Below are 15,832 nucleotides of genomic sequence, written 5' to 3' on the forward strand. Positions count from 1 at the left end.
ATATCTGTCAGCAAATAAAGCAGTAGCTCACTCGAAAGAATAAGAAATTTTTATCAGTTCTTTATTGGCCCCATATCTGAATGCTTATTACTTACAGTACCTTTATTTACTGTGAAAATTTTAATTATGTTACAAGTTGTCCTGTGAGCGGCAAAACAAATGGAGCCAGGCTTCCTTTGGATTCACATCTTCTTGTCTCTTCTCTACAGCCCCACTGTCCAGTCCCAGCTCCTCTCTGCTAAATTCCCTTTGAGGCTCATCTTCAATCTTAAGAAAATTCTCTTACACAGCAATGAAAGTAAAATAATTCCTCGCATTTTTTGCCATCTTGTCAAATATGGACAAGCTGAATGAGACCCAGATTAAAGGACCAGGCCTGTATCAACAGACTAGTCAGCTCACTAAGGAGCAATATTTTTTTGTTTTGTCTGGTTTTAGTTCCAGCTATGATAACCTCCTATCCAAATACCACCTTGGCGACGCAAGGTCAAAAGAAGGAGATGAGCTGCACAGCACATGGAGAGAAACCCATCATAGTCCGCTGGGAAAAAGAAGACCGAATCATTAACCCTGAAATGTCCCGTTACCTTGTTTCCACCAAGGAAGTCGGAGATGAAGTGATCTCTACTCTGCAGGTAAGAAAACAAAGTGACCTGCGACTCATCTACATGTGTGAGAGTGTTGCTTGATTTGGTTTTGATAGGGTTGCATACCTCTGCCCTACAAGGTCAGAGCCCCACCACTCTCTCCACCCGTGGCACAGCCCTGGAGAGCTGGCAGCAAGAGGACATAGAGGAAATCTCTGCATCCCACCCACCCGCCACCCCCCACCCCGAAAAATTACTCTCCATCCTCCCCTGCTCCAGAGGCAACAAGAGAGTAAGCCTGGCTCACAGCCCCCCTGTCCTTTCTGTCTCGGGAGCAACATGGCTCATGCCTTAGCCTGCCCTTCCTGGGGGGCCACAGCTCAGTTTTGAGTACACTGCTGATAAGCGCTGAGTAAATATCTGACCCCTAGCTCTGATGTGTGTCAGGCTTCCTTCACCAAAATCATTAGCCGTTTTGAGATAAAAATGCTGTCTTTTTAAAGTACGTTTTCTCCCTCCCTTTCACTTTGTGAGGCTTGTGAGACCATTTTACAAAGTCAGGTTAGTCATCAGATTCAAAGTGAGATGGAAGGAAAAGGCACATGTAGATACGTAAGTAGTATATCTACTGCTGCCAGTAGTCCTTGGCACTTATTGTACACAGTAGCAGAAGTCACCAAGCCACCTAGCAAACAGTCATAGACTTCATCTTCACTTCTGTTTCTGTGACAGGCAGCTGTCTGGTGGTGTGGGAACCATGCATCTCGACCTGCCTGACAAATCAGTATGTGGGATTCTGTTAACTCCTAAGTGGCTGACCTGGGTTAGATTGAGGGGCTACATGAGTAGCACTGCTGGTTTGGGGACTTAAGTTTCCCCAAGATGCCATGGAAGCACAGGAAACTCCTGCTGTTCTGGTGCCACCTACAATGGGTGGAACTATGACATTGCCCTCAATGTACCAGGATATACCTTTTTCCACTCAAATTTAAAATTTACCAACATGAGAAAGTTATCAGTCCATTCCTTTATATTTTTACATGTGCCTTTATGAAATCTAAAAGAATTTTTTAAAAAATCATATAGATTCTCAGTCAAAAATCTTGATTTTCCATTTTTTTAGTCACATGCTTAAAAACATTTTCACCAGGCTCAAGGAAATAATTCTCTAGCTCTCTGGTGATTGTCTATATTCTAGTGTAACTCTTAAGGTATATCTCTTTCTTTACTAGCCAAAAATTGTGTTGGATGATATCCAGTAAAAATCTGGTTTTGCTCTCTGTGAGGGAGCTTTGTCATTGATTTCTGTAAGGAAGAATAAGTTCTACGTGTGACTTTGTTCATATTAGTATATTTGTGTTACAAATAATACTTAATTATAGGATAGACCCCTAGACCTCTCTGCTCTCATTTGTCTTATTGACTTTAATAAGATAATGCCTGGATGCACAACAATATTTCTTTTTGGAAGGCTGGAGACCTGCTTGGAGGAGTCTCTTCTGAAGCAGTTGTGTACGGTAGTGGCATTCTACATCCATATGTATGTTACATCATACAAAACCTTTGACTTCTGAGAGATAAAATGCCCCCAAAATAGAAAATGTCAGGATTAAGGTTGTCTCTGAAGCTTTTAACTCAGTGCTTTTGCATGTGTGCATGATGATGTGATCTTTAGTTGTATACTCAGCTTTTATTTTTTCTGCAGGACCCCTGCCTCAGTCAGGCATGACTTGGATTTTCTCTGGAGTTGAATTAGGGTTGAGTAATGAAAGACACTGTGTGATGCAAGGCTGATCATTGAAACCAAACTTTTCACAGGTGGCCAATAATTGTGTGTTCTTTGTTTTCTAGGTACTTGCCTTGAGCCCTTGGGGTCTGATTTGCAGAAGTACTAAGCCCTCATAGCTGCAGCTTAACTCAATGGAAGCTGTTATGAACACATGAAATGCTATTTATTGCTAAGGACTCTGAGGGGGGGAAAGAAGGCCCTAGATGTATCAAATTGGGCTCTGAAAAATTTTGTTTTCCTATCTTAAAGCCCAGCCACACGTGCAACTTAACACAGCTTGACATGTTACCGCATCTCAGATGATAACTCTCCAATATCCTTGTAGCGAGTGGGAAATTAATCCATTTATCTTAACCAGTGGTGAATGAGAGTTGTGCTCATATTACCTTGGCTTTGCTGAGGAATAAAGAGCACATGGAGTTACCATGGCTCAGCTAATATATGGCAACTTGTCAAGCAGCCACAAACATTATCATATGTCTGGTTCCTTAATTCCCCATACGAAATGGTGGTAATACTCTTCATGATGTCAGGGTTTATGAAAATAAATTCACTCATGTTTCTGAAATGGGTATTGCATAGGTGAATCCACAGAAAAGGCTGTGAGAAAATGAATGTCTGTCTTCAGGGCACAGTTTGAACTGTGTGCAGTAAATAAAGTGTGGACCAGCACACTGAACAATGAGAAGAAAATGGTATTTGGAATATCTGCTCATTTAAAAAAAATCCTCTCCCTATTGTACGTTGAATGAAGCAGTGGTCCTGTAGAAAAAGATCATTATGATCATGTACATAGAGATCATGTATAACTTTCTATGTTATTAAATAACAAATTGAAAAGAAAAGCCACCCAAAATTTTATTATGAGGCACCCTACTGAATACTACAGGGTTCACCACCAGTGTTTGAAACTTTATTTCCTCCACACAGACTTCAGCCACATGAGTTATTTTCAGAAATAACTGGAAAAAATTGGAGGCAGCAGGAGGCACCATTTTGTATGGAAAATTTCAGCCAACTGTTAAATACTTGGCAAACTTATGAGTAACTGGAAACAAGACTTCTGATGAGAAGCTACAGGAATAGGTGGTGCTCCAACTCATGACTACACATGTAGAGCTGATAGCCTGCTTCCTCAGCCCAGGTGTTGCTAGTTTAGATAAGTCTCGGTATTTTAGATGCTTTACTATGCATATGTATGTATGTGTATAACATGCAATATTTATTTATTACTGTCAAGTAAAACAGTTTGTACAATTTTTCTTGCACCATACAGAAAAGCTGTTGGTTTATTTTCTCTGCGTGCTGTTCAATCAATCACTTCTTTTCAAACCACCTATAGATTTTGCCAACTGTGCGTGAAGATTCTGGCTTCTTTTCCTGCCATGCCATCAATTCTTATGGGGAGGATCGTGGAATTATTCAGCTCACTGTGCAAGGTAGGAAGAGGACAACATAAGGAAAAAAACACAGCTATTGTAGTACAGTAAGTGTATGCCATCCTCAGAAATCTGTTGGGGGAGGGAGGCTCTGATTCCTAATTAAATGTATTCCTCATTGTCAAAGAAATGAGGAGCTGTGTTAAGACGCCCAGTCTTTCATTTTCCAGCATCACAGATTAAATCAAAATAAAGGATGAGCTTGAGTCTTTCTAGATCTGTACAAATTAATAAGAAGAATTTTTCTTACATACACTAGCTGACACTCTACTAAAGATACTTAAAACTATCATCTTCAGTAGGGACAATGGATATGAGGCGGTTACATTTTCAGGGGGAGAGGGACAGGATTGCATTTGCTTTTAAAGAACAAATGTGCTTAAACCCCAAGTCTGAAATAAAGCAAAAGTGATCTGACTTTATCTCTAGAGAAATGTTAAACCTACTGTGGATCTTTAAACAAAATATTTCAAGTTTAAACAGTCAAAATAAATTGTAATCAGTTTGCACAACGCAAACTCTAGGAACCTATTGTGCCTGGGTCTGGGGTTCCCCTCCGCCAGGGTTTCCGTCAGGCAGACAGCAGCAAGTCCTGGAGTGGCTCAGCGACAGTATTTGGGATGCAGAGCACGGGCAGGACTCAGCCACTGGCCACTGCTTCTTTCTGTGCGATGCCTGTTCCTCTGCTTGTATGCCTTTGAGCATGCACACAACACATTTCTAGGACTTGCAAATTTCTTTCTCCTCACTCTTGATTTCAAGTAACAGCAGATTTCAGGGAATGCCTAAGGCAGCACTGCCAAAAAATTCAGATGGAGTTTGGGGACAGGTTCTCAGTTACACCACTGCCCATTTAAACTGCCATGACAATTTAAAGGGGCATTAGAATCAGTATAAATGCTATTCATTTACATCCTTAACTCTAGAGACAGAAAGACGTTTTAGTGTAAATTTATACTGCTATCAAATTATTCTGTTATTAAATGAAGACCTTTAAACCTACTCAAAGAGAGAGAAATTTTACTCCCTCCCCCCACCAAATTTAACCCTTTTAAGTTTAGTGTTCATATTTCTACCATCACCTTTTGTGTAAAAGCTGTAGAAGTATCAGTGAGACATGGTCATGGTGTTCAAGGCAAAAATCTTTTCTAGCATGAGTAGTCCAATCCAGAGTGCTTTTAAGGAAATGCAACTCTATGTTGCATATAAGAAGGTTAAACAGAAGTCAGTATTCAAGATTACCTCAGTGACTCCTAGCTGAAAAGTGACTTTTCCTCCCTCTGTTTAGTGTTCTTCAGCAGGTGATTAACTGGCTCAGGGTACTAATGAGTGACCGGAGAAAATGCTATGAGAGCTTACCATCAGTAAGCTGTGCCAGTGCCATGCGCATAAATGTTATCTTGTTAAGGGTACGGGCTTTCTTCTGACTAAAACTGTGTGTGTGTGTTTACTCAGAGCCCCCTGACCCTCCTGAAATAGAAATCCGAGAGGTGAGAGCACGCAGTATTGCCCTCAGATGGACCATGGGATTTGATGGAAACAGCCCAATCACTGGCTATGATATTGAGTGCAAAAATAAGTCGGGTAAGAAATAATCTTCCTCTGAAGTCATCCCCATCACTAGTCATTCATCACTGAATTTGTATCGTAAAAGATAATTCATAAATTGAAACTGCCTGATGGAAATTTTTACCATGGTTTATTTAATCTTCCACAGTAAGATTTATCTTCATTTGTTGTCTTTTTTTTTGAGGTAAGGACGTTAAGTTTAGCAATTGTTCCTTTTCCCTTTTATCAGAGAAACCTACACATAAGGGGAATAAATTTTTCTGTAAAACAAGCCATTCTAGGTGATAGCTGTTATGATGGTTTTACTGGCTGATTCTTGGTCCCTGTTCTTATCTTTTCTCTGTTGGGTTTTTTTTTCTTTTCATTTTCTGTTTTTCCCTATAGAAAAAAAATACCTGCCTTTACAATTTATCTTTTCCTGTAGTGCTGATTTTTAGAAGTTATTTTCTATTGATATCTGAGTACATGGCATCTTCCCTGGAAAGTTAGCAGTGAAAAAGAGTAGTTATGAGAATTTCTAGACGAAGAAAGCTGTGTGGTAATTTGCTGAAGCACCATGCAGAGTTTTCAGTAACATACTGGAAATACTCTGAAGGATAAGATCAGTAGCACACATTGGCAGGCCAATGAGAGCAGGTACCTTTCTGCTAGGTTACCAGGTAGTCACATCAATGAACGCCAAATAAGATGAATGAGGTGAACAGTTTAAAAAAAAAAAAAAAAAGCAACTCCCTAAGTCAGAAAAAAATTCCTGTTCCTGCACATATTAAGCCCCCCAAATATTCACTTTTGAAATCTAAAAACATTCAAGGTGCATTGGAAATATGTGATGTAAGATCACACTTGAAATGAGGCACATTGTTAAGCACTGTCCCTGAGTCATGATTTGAGAAGGGACTAGAAAGGAAATTGCAATGGAACAAAGTTTCCATATTTCAAGTATGATTAAAAAGACACTGAGAAATTGTATTTTACTATTTTATGTTGGAGTTTGTTGCACTATTTTTAAGGGGACGTAGTCCACTGGTAGGAATCCTCTATGTGTGCTTACCAGCAAAACATGCTGTTTATCAAAGCAACTATAGTACATTTATAGTCTTCTCCCTTTAGTTCTGAGATGTAAAAATGTATTTGTTCATAGAATTCTAAAATTTGCTGATTTTTTTTTTAAATTACTCTACTACCCGTCTTTTCTATTCTTCATTTGTCTACATTGTGTATTTCCTTTGTGCTTTACTTACTCAGGCAAAAATGTTGTGATGTTTTCATTACGAGATAAAATATTTTCAAGCATGTTAAATCATCAGTCAGCATTTTTGCATTGTATTTGTAAATAAACTTGATAATGTACAGGTAAGCATGGTACCTGAAAGATTACAAATAAAATTTCACCACTGAGGCTGTGGTGAGGAATCACAGGTTTGGAGATGTAGGCTAGGTAAGGATGCCTTCAAGGGTTATGTATACCTACAAGTTTCTGGGCTTTGTTTTCTTTTTGATTCTTTTCCTTTCTTGCCAACCACCCACCTGCTCCAGAAAAGTTTTTGAAAGTCATTCTTGCCTGAAAGGCTCCTTTCTCACCCAAAAACAGCACTTGTATTTCTGGTATTTCTGAATCACGCAGCTCAGCATAACCCCACCTGGGAAGATTGAGCTGCTTTCCTTTGATTGAAGCAGTGGTGGAACAGGACTTCAGCGCTCTAAAACATCCTTGTTAGATTTAGTTCAATGTTTTCAAGCGATAATACAGAATGCAGGCAAAGATTAGGCGGTAATCACTGTGAATTTGCATTGCAAAATTATGTCTCTGTAACATGGCATGATAAATCAATAGCAAGACAGCAAATAAAGCGCCATCAGATTGGATGAAAACATAAGACACAACATAGTGATAAAGGTTAAAAAAAAAGGAAGAAATTAAAAATAGAGGGTGGCAGAATTGGTGTTGGAGAAAATATTTCTGTGTCTGTATATGAAGACAAATACTGGATGTCATGCCCTAAAAAGAGCAGATTATCTTCATTTCACTGCAAACAACAGAAACATCAGGTTTTGGAATCTGAGGCTGAATGTTTGGAGAAACTAGGATCAGGTTTCTGAATTCTTGTACACGATTATCGTCATTAATTAAATCATCAAGAAGATGAAACACCAAAGATGGTTACTGAAGAACTTGCACAGGGTTGGGGTAAGTTAGAACAAAGAAGAAGAAATTAAGAAAAATTCTCACAGTTTCCAGATATTAACGGGACAGAAGAACACTTAGGTAAAACATTCACAATCCAGATGGTAAGCTCAGGGAACATCCTGCCAAGGCCAAAGGAAAGCTGTAAACTGCACAGTTGTGTTTAGTGAGAATTTTCCACCTGTGTTGCTTACCCTGAGGACTCAGAAATGGGTTTACAGCAGGATGCATCATCTAGGCTTCTCAAGAAGGAAAACTGCAGAACTTCTCACTTTCAGAGAATGTGCAGGTGACCACGTCATGCATGGACTTCACTATACGATGCTGCCCTCATGTATCCTATCTACCCCTACCGTGCCACCAGACAAAAAAGACATGTTAGTTACCCTCTAGAAGGAGCATGGAGCTGCCTGTCACATGGATAGGTGGCATCCGTAGGGTCCAGTTGCCGTGCAGGAGCAAGATGAACAGTGGGAGCTCAGCATTTCAGGCTGTTTCAGTACGTAGATACAATGCCTGTCTGTACAGAACCGTACCTGCGGCGCTCAGACCCGGCCCTTCATCGAAACCACTGACGTGCAGCCATCGGATGTTTCCACTGGGGGTGTAGAAAAAGGTTTGAAGATAGGAACAGGTATGGGCGTCCTTCTTTGTTCCTCTCCTCATCCTTTTTATTTTTTATGCCATTAGGGAAAGCTGAGGGGCAAACTGACCATCAGTTCCATTTAAGTCCAGATCCGAAGGGAGAGGGCTGTGCTTCACGCTTTCTTGTGCTCACATGTGAACTGAGCACCCTTCAGGACGCAGGCGCCTTCGCAGAGCTGGGGGGTCCCATCGTCGTCCCCCCAACCCCACCGAGGGTGGCAGCGCTGGGGTGGGCCCGGGGGGGGGCAGCCCCTGCCCCGGCCTGTGGCCTGAAAAGCCGCGGGTGCATCCCCATCATCTTCCACCGAGGAACCCCAAAGCTCCAGCCTTTGCTTTAGGAACGGGTGCAAAGCTGCTGGGTTTCATGAAATCATAAATGTCTTCATAGATCATTGTGTCGGCGTGCATTTTATATCACACTGAGAAACGCCTGGGTGGAACATTTCATGAGTGGAACAAGGAATACGTTAAAAATTCCACTCTTTGTTTTTTTGTTGGTTTTTTTTTGCTAGACCATTGCTGCTTGTTTTCTGTGCTTTTTCAGTCTTTCTAGGTAAGTGGATTTTAGAGCTCTCTGGAACAACAATAAAAACCAGAAGAGCCAGTAGTCAATACCTCACTCAATTACTTACCACGTGGACATGAGCAAATATTTTTAGGATTTGCCAGAAGAAAACAAAATTAATTCTTTTTCTTTTCCTTAATACCACTTAAATTTTTCTAAACTGAAAACGGTTTTGGAAAGAAGTTGATTAATTTCTCTCTGGACTGATTCAGTTTGGAGGGATTGCTTTTCTTGGTTTATTTTACCCTTTAAAAAGGGGATACGTGTATCAAAATATCCTCCTGATTTCCATGTATTAGTCATAAATAAACACTGGAAACCTACATTGGGAAGTACAAAAGACTGCGACTTTTCATCTCTCTCTTTCTCCATGGCATGTCATTACTTAATGTACTAAGAATCACCTGAAATTTTCCAATTTGTTTATTTGATTTCAGCAGCTAATATGTACTACAGAGTCCTACCACTCAGAGGTCAGTATTTCAAACAACCAAGTGAAAACTTAAGCAAATTGATAATGTATGGACTATATTAAAAGAAATTCTCATAATTCTCAAGGGAAAATTTAACACATTCTCTGTACCAAGCAGGTCTTTTTTTAAAAATTTCTTTCCTGTTGGTGTCGTACACTGGAACAGAGAGAGTCTCCTTCTGTGCTTGTATAACATTTAACACAATGGAGTGTAACTGCTGGTTAAAATTCTGTAAAGTTTAAGAAATTCTGTGAAGTTGTAGCAAACTGAAAGCAAGTTGTAGCAGCACTGCCTGCAGGTAACTCCTTTAAAGCTTCTGAAAGTATCCTGCAGAGGTAGCTGTGACAAACTCAGTTACCAAGGGAAAATATATTCAAGTGAATTTGGTTAGAACTTAAATGTCTGATTCCTGTATGTTTTCTGGGTAAACGAAGCCACACGGACAAGCAAACAGGCCCTGTAACCAGCCAACTTGCGCATCTTTAACAAGCTCGTATGAAAGAATTTATGTGCAAATATTTTGTATCTGAGTAAGCTTTCTATTTTTAAACTATCCTTTCTTATCTGCTGACCTTTCTGCAATCCTGCCTACAGTGACCCATACTGTAAAACACTCCTGTAGAGCCTCCAGTGACATCCCCCATAGGATGCTGCAGAGGTTAAAGGAGGAACATCGCCTGCAGTAAGAAAGAAATGAAGGATGGCAACTCATAAAAGACATCAAGATGCTTTGAATGGATAAATTCTATTATTTTGTTAGCAGCAATTGAATGCTTGGATGAAAAGGAGTGGTTACTGTGTTTAGCCAGTTTCCATCCTTTTTCCTGTTATACGTCTGGAGAATTTATTAAAAACATAACAGGCAGATGAATAGTAAGCATGAATAATAATAATGTGCTCTTCCTTTTACAGATATATGCAAAGAGCTAAGAGGGTTCTACATTCCCCTTGTATTAAACTGCTGCTGCATCCTGACATGAGTCAGGGAGATAGCATCAGTCCTGGAGGGTGCTGAGCCCCATGGCCAAGTACTCCAAGCTCGTGCTCACTGTTCACCTGTGGTCTGCGCTCCTGGAGTTTGGGATCAAAGTCTAAGAGCCCTCCATTCCTGTTTATTAACTCCTTTCCCCCCCTTTTTGGAGCACAACCCACCTTCTCGTTGAGTGAGGATGCCTTCGGGGCAGGAGCTCCCAACTTTTTCACAGTTGTTCCAATGTAGCAATGGTAAAAAAACAGTATGTACACACACACACAACTGGGGAATCTTTGCTGCTCTCACCACTCCCTCAAAAAAAAAGGCCAAGGAGTAGCTATTTCCTTAGATTTGCTGATGACCCTGGGGCTGAGATCCCATTGATCACAGCACCACACTTGAAGCAGTCGGGAGTGCTGTCAAGGAAGGCGATCACTCGATTTGCTTGTAGCAGCAGGCATTTTCTGGGTTAATTCAGCAATGGCAGTATCCTGCTCTGTGAGATGCTTTAACTGCATGGTTGTGTGAGCAATGTTAACATCATCTTTTATTTGTCTGTTTTATTTTAACCTCTTATTAAATAGACTCTTGGGATTCTGTTCAGAGAACCAAAGATGTTTCCCCCCAGCTAAACCAAGCCACTATCATTGACCTCCACCCTTCCTCAACCTACAACATTCGCATGTATGCCAAGAATCGCATCGGCAAGAGTGAGGCCAGCAATGAGCTCACCATCACTACCGATGAAGCAGGTACGCTCTGGTTTTGTAGCATCTAAATCATTCTGGGAATTATTGGTCTTTGATGTGAGGAATCTTTACTTGAAATGCTGCTTATGTTGCTGCAGCTGCATCAAAAGAAATACTGAATTGTTCCCATAAAACACTGTGACTTTGCAACTTCATCGTGTAGGCCTGTAATTAGAGCTGTTCAGTGGCATCTAGTGGTCAAAGAAGACATTGTGCTCCACATTTTCAGTCTGGGGTACTGGAAACAGTGCATCTATATCTACAGTAAGGCAATTCAATCAACAACATCCTATTTTTAGTGGTGTTTCCTCCCCTGTGGGTCTTATGGCTTTCCTTAGATGCTCAGATATTAGTATAGATGGCTAATTTAAGCTACTCCCATTTGAGAACATTGATCTACATGAATCAAATCTTCCTTTGACTATTCCATCCCCCAACCCACCCACCATTAGTTTTTCTGATCGCTGTAAAAGTCAGTTGGCTGTCATTAGTTTATGTCATCCTCCTGTTCTTTGTTGCCTTGTATTCTTCTACATCATTACAGGTTTCTGTACCAGGAGGGCTATGTGGGCATTTTCACTTTGGCGGCTGGAGCCACTTTTTTGTGTACTCAAATTGTTGCCTTCCAGTGCCATCTTATTTTCATTTCTCAGGGCTAGCAGAAGTGGCAGATGGATAAGGACAGGACAGTCTTGTGCATGCTACCACATCCCAAGTCCTACATGTTAGATGTGACAGTGAAAAAGACTTACGGGTGAAAAGCAGAGGGCTACAGCTCTCTGTTTCAGCAATTAGAATGAAAATGCTGAATGGCCATAAATATTGGTGCCAGGCATACATTGCAATTATATACGATGTACAAAGGTGTTGAGAGTAACCCAAGCAGCTTTAACACCCTTAGCCCACTGAAACTGGATGGAGTTACTCTGAAAAGTCTTGACCAGAAAGGAGCTTGCTCATTTGTATTTGAAAACACATTTTTATCTTGCTAATTTTATTTTTCCTCTTATCTTATGCTAAGGCAGCAATGCTTCCTTCTTTGGGGATTTTGAGAGGAAAACCATAATGCAAGTGTCTGGGTGACAGTGTCCTGGGAGTGGAAACCCTAACTCTTTTTCAAGATTCATGTTGGTCTAAGCTTTGAACACTCAGTGACCGATTTTCAGTTCAGCTCATATGAATACAGCTGTGTAATTCCAACTCATTTTCCCTGTGGGTGAATTTACTACAGTGAAAATATACCCCTTGTCAGGAGAGCATATTTTCGGCTCCGAGGGACTTTTTGAATAAGAACAGGACACAAGGGCTCACAGTGCAAAGCAGAACAAGCAGGAGACAACATGCATTTCTTTTTTCACCAGGTGTCTTTTTTCATCCTAATGGAAGGAAAGCCTTCAGTGAACAGCTTTATTAATGGCGAATAGTTTGTTTGCAACATATTTATCATTTGATCAGGGGTTTTCGCTTCCTTTGTTCAATGAAAATGTGAAACCACTAGAGAAAACAGACTGTCCATTCTTCTGGCCAGCATCATCTGTATCCCCAAAATGCCTGTCCTTCCTTGTGCATATACATTCAAAGTAGAGGGGTGGGTCTTGGAGCTACTCTCTGGTTCTCTTTTATTCATCCATGCTTGGAATATTTCTTACTTGCTGTGTTTTTCCTGACTGATAATTCAGTTGTCAGGATCAGCAGCTGGACTTGAAATAAAAAACCAGCTTTCCCAAGGACAGGGTGGAACCTTAATATAACATTTTATTCAGTTCTCTGTAACCAAGTTTCAGAATAATTGATCCTTTTGTCACTGTCTTTTAAGGAGCCATCTATTTGGAGAAAAAGACCAGCAGTGTGGAACTGTGTTCAAAAGTCACTGATCTACCTAGGGAACAATTGGAAGAGAGGAGGTCAGGCTTAGGCAGAGTATGTGATGTTTGCCTCCTGGGTTTTGATTTCAGGTGGTGTGCAATGTATAGGAGCATAATTTTTTGATCACTGTTTACTTCTGTTCTCTACTTTTACGATAGGAAATGGAGAACAGCATGGGTGCAGGGAATAAGAGAGAACGTAATGAGAAGGGAGCAAAATAAAGGTCGAAGAAAGACAATATAAAAACTGAACAACTCAAACCATTCTATTGGCAGGGGGGTACAGATTGTGTATCACGTATTACAGTGACCTGAGTTGCCCGGCACTAGCTATTAGAAAGAAAACTGTAAAGGGTCTCTGTGGCAAAAGGATAGTCAAGCATGGCATGATTTCAAAGCTTACAGACCACAGCTTTCCCTCCGTACAACCACAGTTAGCTCCTGTGTTGGAAAATAGACTGCAGGTACACACTTGCCCTAATGCTTGTCAGAAAAACAAAAGCATTATGGCTGTTGTTTAATACTGAAATCAATAGAGGAAGCTGGGATATCTGGGTTTTCTTTAAGTCTTTGTCACAAATTCTGTATGACATTAAATATATAAAATAAATGACTTCTTATCTAACATTTCACCATGGTATGCTGGGAACAGTTAGCTACTCTGGTCTGTAAAAACTTTTGGGGTCTTTCAACAAAAAGTCAAGATTTTAAGGAACACATTTAAAAAACAGTTTTAGGATCAAATGCTTTGCTCAAATTCCACTACATTATAATGTACCTGGAGAAATGGCATTTGTGTTTGTCAACAGGTGGACAGAATCAAGGACAGGATTCAAAAAATTCATAGAGATCTCATTTTTGCCCATGGACTTTTTCCTCTTCTCCTTCCTGGACATTAATGCAAGGGGAGTGGAAATAAAGTTCTTTCAACCTTTGGAAATTTCCCATGTGAAGGACAGTCAAGAATGGCACAGAATAGGGCATCTTTAATAACTTAAGCATATTATAGGCTGTGTTCTGGGTCTCTGTGCTTTCATCAGTTAAAGCAACATGTTCTGGTTCCTTTCACCACAGCCGACATTTACTGCTGCTCCACCTCTAACAGCCCCATCTCACCCTTTTTATTGCTTTACTTCCTTTGTCATGCTATTAAACTTAATTTAATACCTTTTACTGAGGCCATATTCTGCATCAAGGGAACCCTCTACAGCAGCTTGAGATTACTCCAGTCCTTTCTTCAGATCTTTCTTTTACAATGATTTACCTTGCTGAGCAAGCAATTTACTTCACACCTCTCCGTTCAGTCCCAGTCAATTTTTGATCTACTTTGTAGCTGCCCAGCTGACAAGTAGGTTCCCCTAGACTCAGGGCCTTCTTTTTTCATTCGCCTTTAAAGCATCATGCACACCTTTGGCAGCATATTAACAGTAAATGAAACTCCCCCTGACTCAGGCGGGAGCTGCAGTGTGCTTTTTCCATCTGGCAGTTATTTTTTGTCCAATTTCAGGCTGGGATACTTACGCTGAGGAGAGGGAGAGAGTAACGTGCAGTTTTTTGTGTATCAAATATTTGATGTTTGACTGAATGTGCTCAGTCCCTAGTGAACAAAGGGGATCCCACTGAAAAGTTTGTGACATCATGAAGGCCAGCTGAGGAGCTCCTGTCTCACCTGCTTTCAGATGGGTTCTGCTGCCTTTCTATCACCTACAGGGTTCTGACTGCTGAAATTATGTCTTGCCTATTTACAAAGCAGAAACAGCATTGTGAGCATATCACTAAACAAGAAAAGTCACTATTATTCACTCTTATTTTATTTGCCAGGTTGCTATGTTTTGGCATGTGTTGTATTTCACTGTTGGCCAGAGATGACACCTGAATAAGAAAGCTGCTAGGCTCTGGTTTTGTTTGATGAAGTGGTATCTTCAGTTTTCCATATGGCATTGACTCAGTCCAAATCTTTGTGATGCTGGTGTGTTAAGTTGGTGACATACCATGTGAAGTGCTGAATTCTGTGTGCTGTGAGGGCTGGTTTTGATCCATCTCTCTTCTCTCTTTGCAGCTCCTGATGGTCCACCTCAAGATGTCCAACTTGAGCCTATATCTTCACAAAGCATTAGGGTCACCTGGAAGGTAAATACACACAGCCAAGAATATAGACTCTGACAGTATTATGGTGCATTCAAAGAGGTTCCATTGACAGGATTATTATAACAACTGTGGATCAGTTATTTTATTTGGGAGAGACCTTGCAGATACCTTTGCCGACAAATCTTATATTGGCGATTAAGATTGGTGCATTATGCAAAGAAAGAACCTTCCACTGGAGAGTAATAGCAGCAGCTGCTTGCCTGTACTGATGACAATAACATTTCCTACTTCCTTCTGATTTCAGAGATGAGGCTATGTGCTTGGAAAATGAGCACTCACAGAATTTCACTGTGGTTTGGGGCAAAATTTCCCCAAACCATTGGAGCCAATGGGATTTTTTTCCCATTGCAATGGACTTTGGGACAGAGCCTTACTGAAGGCATGTCTGCACAGAGAGAGCAATATAGTGTCTCAGTATAGTCCATGAGAACTGATGAATCAGAGCAACTGATTTAAAAATATCAGCAACTGATATTTACAAATCTGGCATGTTTTATGACTCAAATAATTTCTTCTAGATTTTTGCCCAGTGTTTTGACAGTGACAGAATGTTTTAAATGCTTTCAGTATGATATCAGAGGTACTTAAACAATGTTTTAAATGGTTTTGTGCTATATACTGCTTGTACATTGTAGTGGACAGAATATAGCTATCTAATTACAGTAGTGTAATCTCAATCTGAATGGCAATTTCCAGATTGTATTGATAATTCCATATATTTAAGACTCTGAAATACGTAGTATTAAGTGCTGGAGTAGGATGGTGGCATAATAGCCATTAATTTCTATAGTGATGTTAATTACTACTGCAAATGTGGATAATGTGTATTTTGCTCCATGATATGG

The 15,832-nt window shown here is 40.3% G+C and overlaps 1 protein-coding gene across 2 annotated transcripts in view; it reads left to right on the forward strand.

Moving 5' to 3' along the window:
* The window catches only part of DSCAM (DS cell adhesion molecule), a 471,653-nt gene that overhangs the window by 358,878 nt on the left and 96,943 nt on the right, over positions 1 to 15,832 (forward strand). For both annotated transcript variants that reach the window (XM_069785097.1, XM_069785096.1), the window contains exons 12-16: positions 439 to 635; positions 3,719 to 3,815; positions 5,271 to 5,399; positions 10,810 to 10,977; positions 14,899 to 14,969. In XM_069785097.1, coding sequence (XP_069641198.1) covers positions 439 to 635; positions 3,719 to 3,815; positions 5,271 to 5,399; positions 10,810 to 10,977; positions 14,899 to 14,969 — 662 coding nt within the window. The remainder of the gene's footprint in view (positions 1 to 438; positions 636 to 3,718; positions 3,816 to 5,270; positions 5,400 to 10,809; positions 10,978 to 14,898; positions 14,970 to 15,832) is intronic.

This window comes from Haliaeetus albicilla, chromosome 6, assembly GCF_947461875.1.
Source record: "Haliaeetus albicilla chromosome 6, bHalAlb1.1, whole genome shotgun sequence".
In the NCBI taxonomy this organism is placed as follows: Eukaryota; Metazoa; Chordata; class Aves; order Accipitriformes; family Accipitridae; genus Haliaeetus; species Haliaeetus albicilla.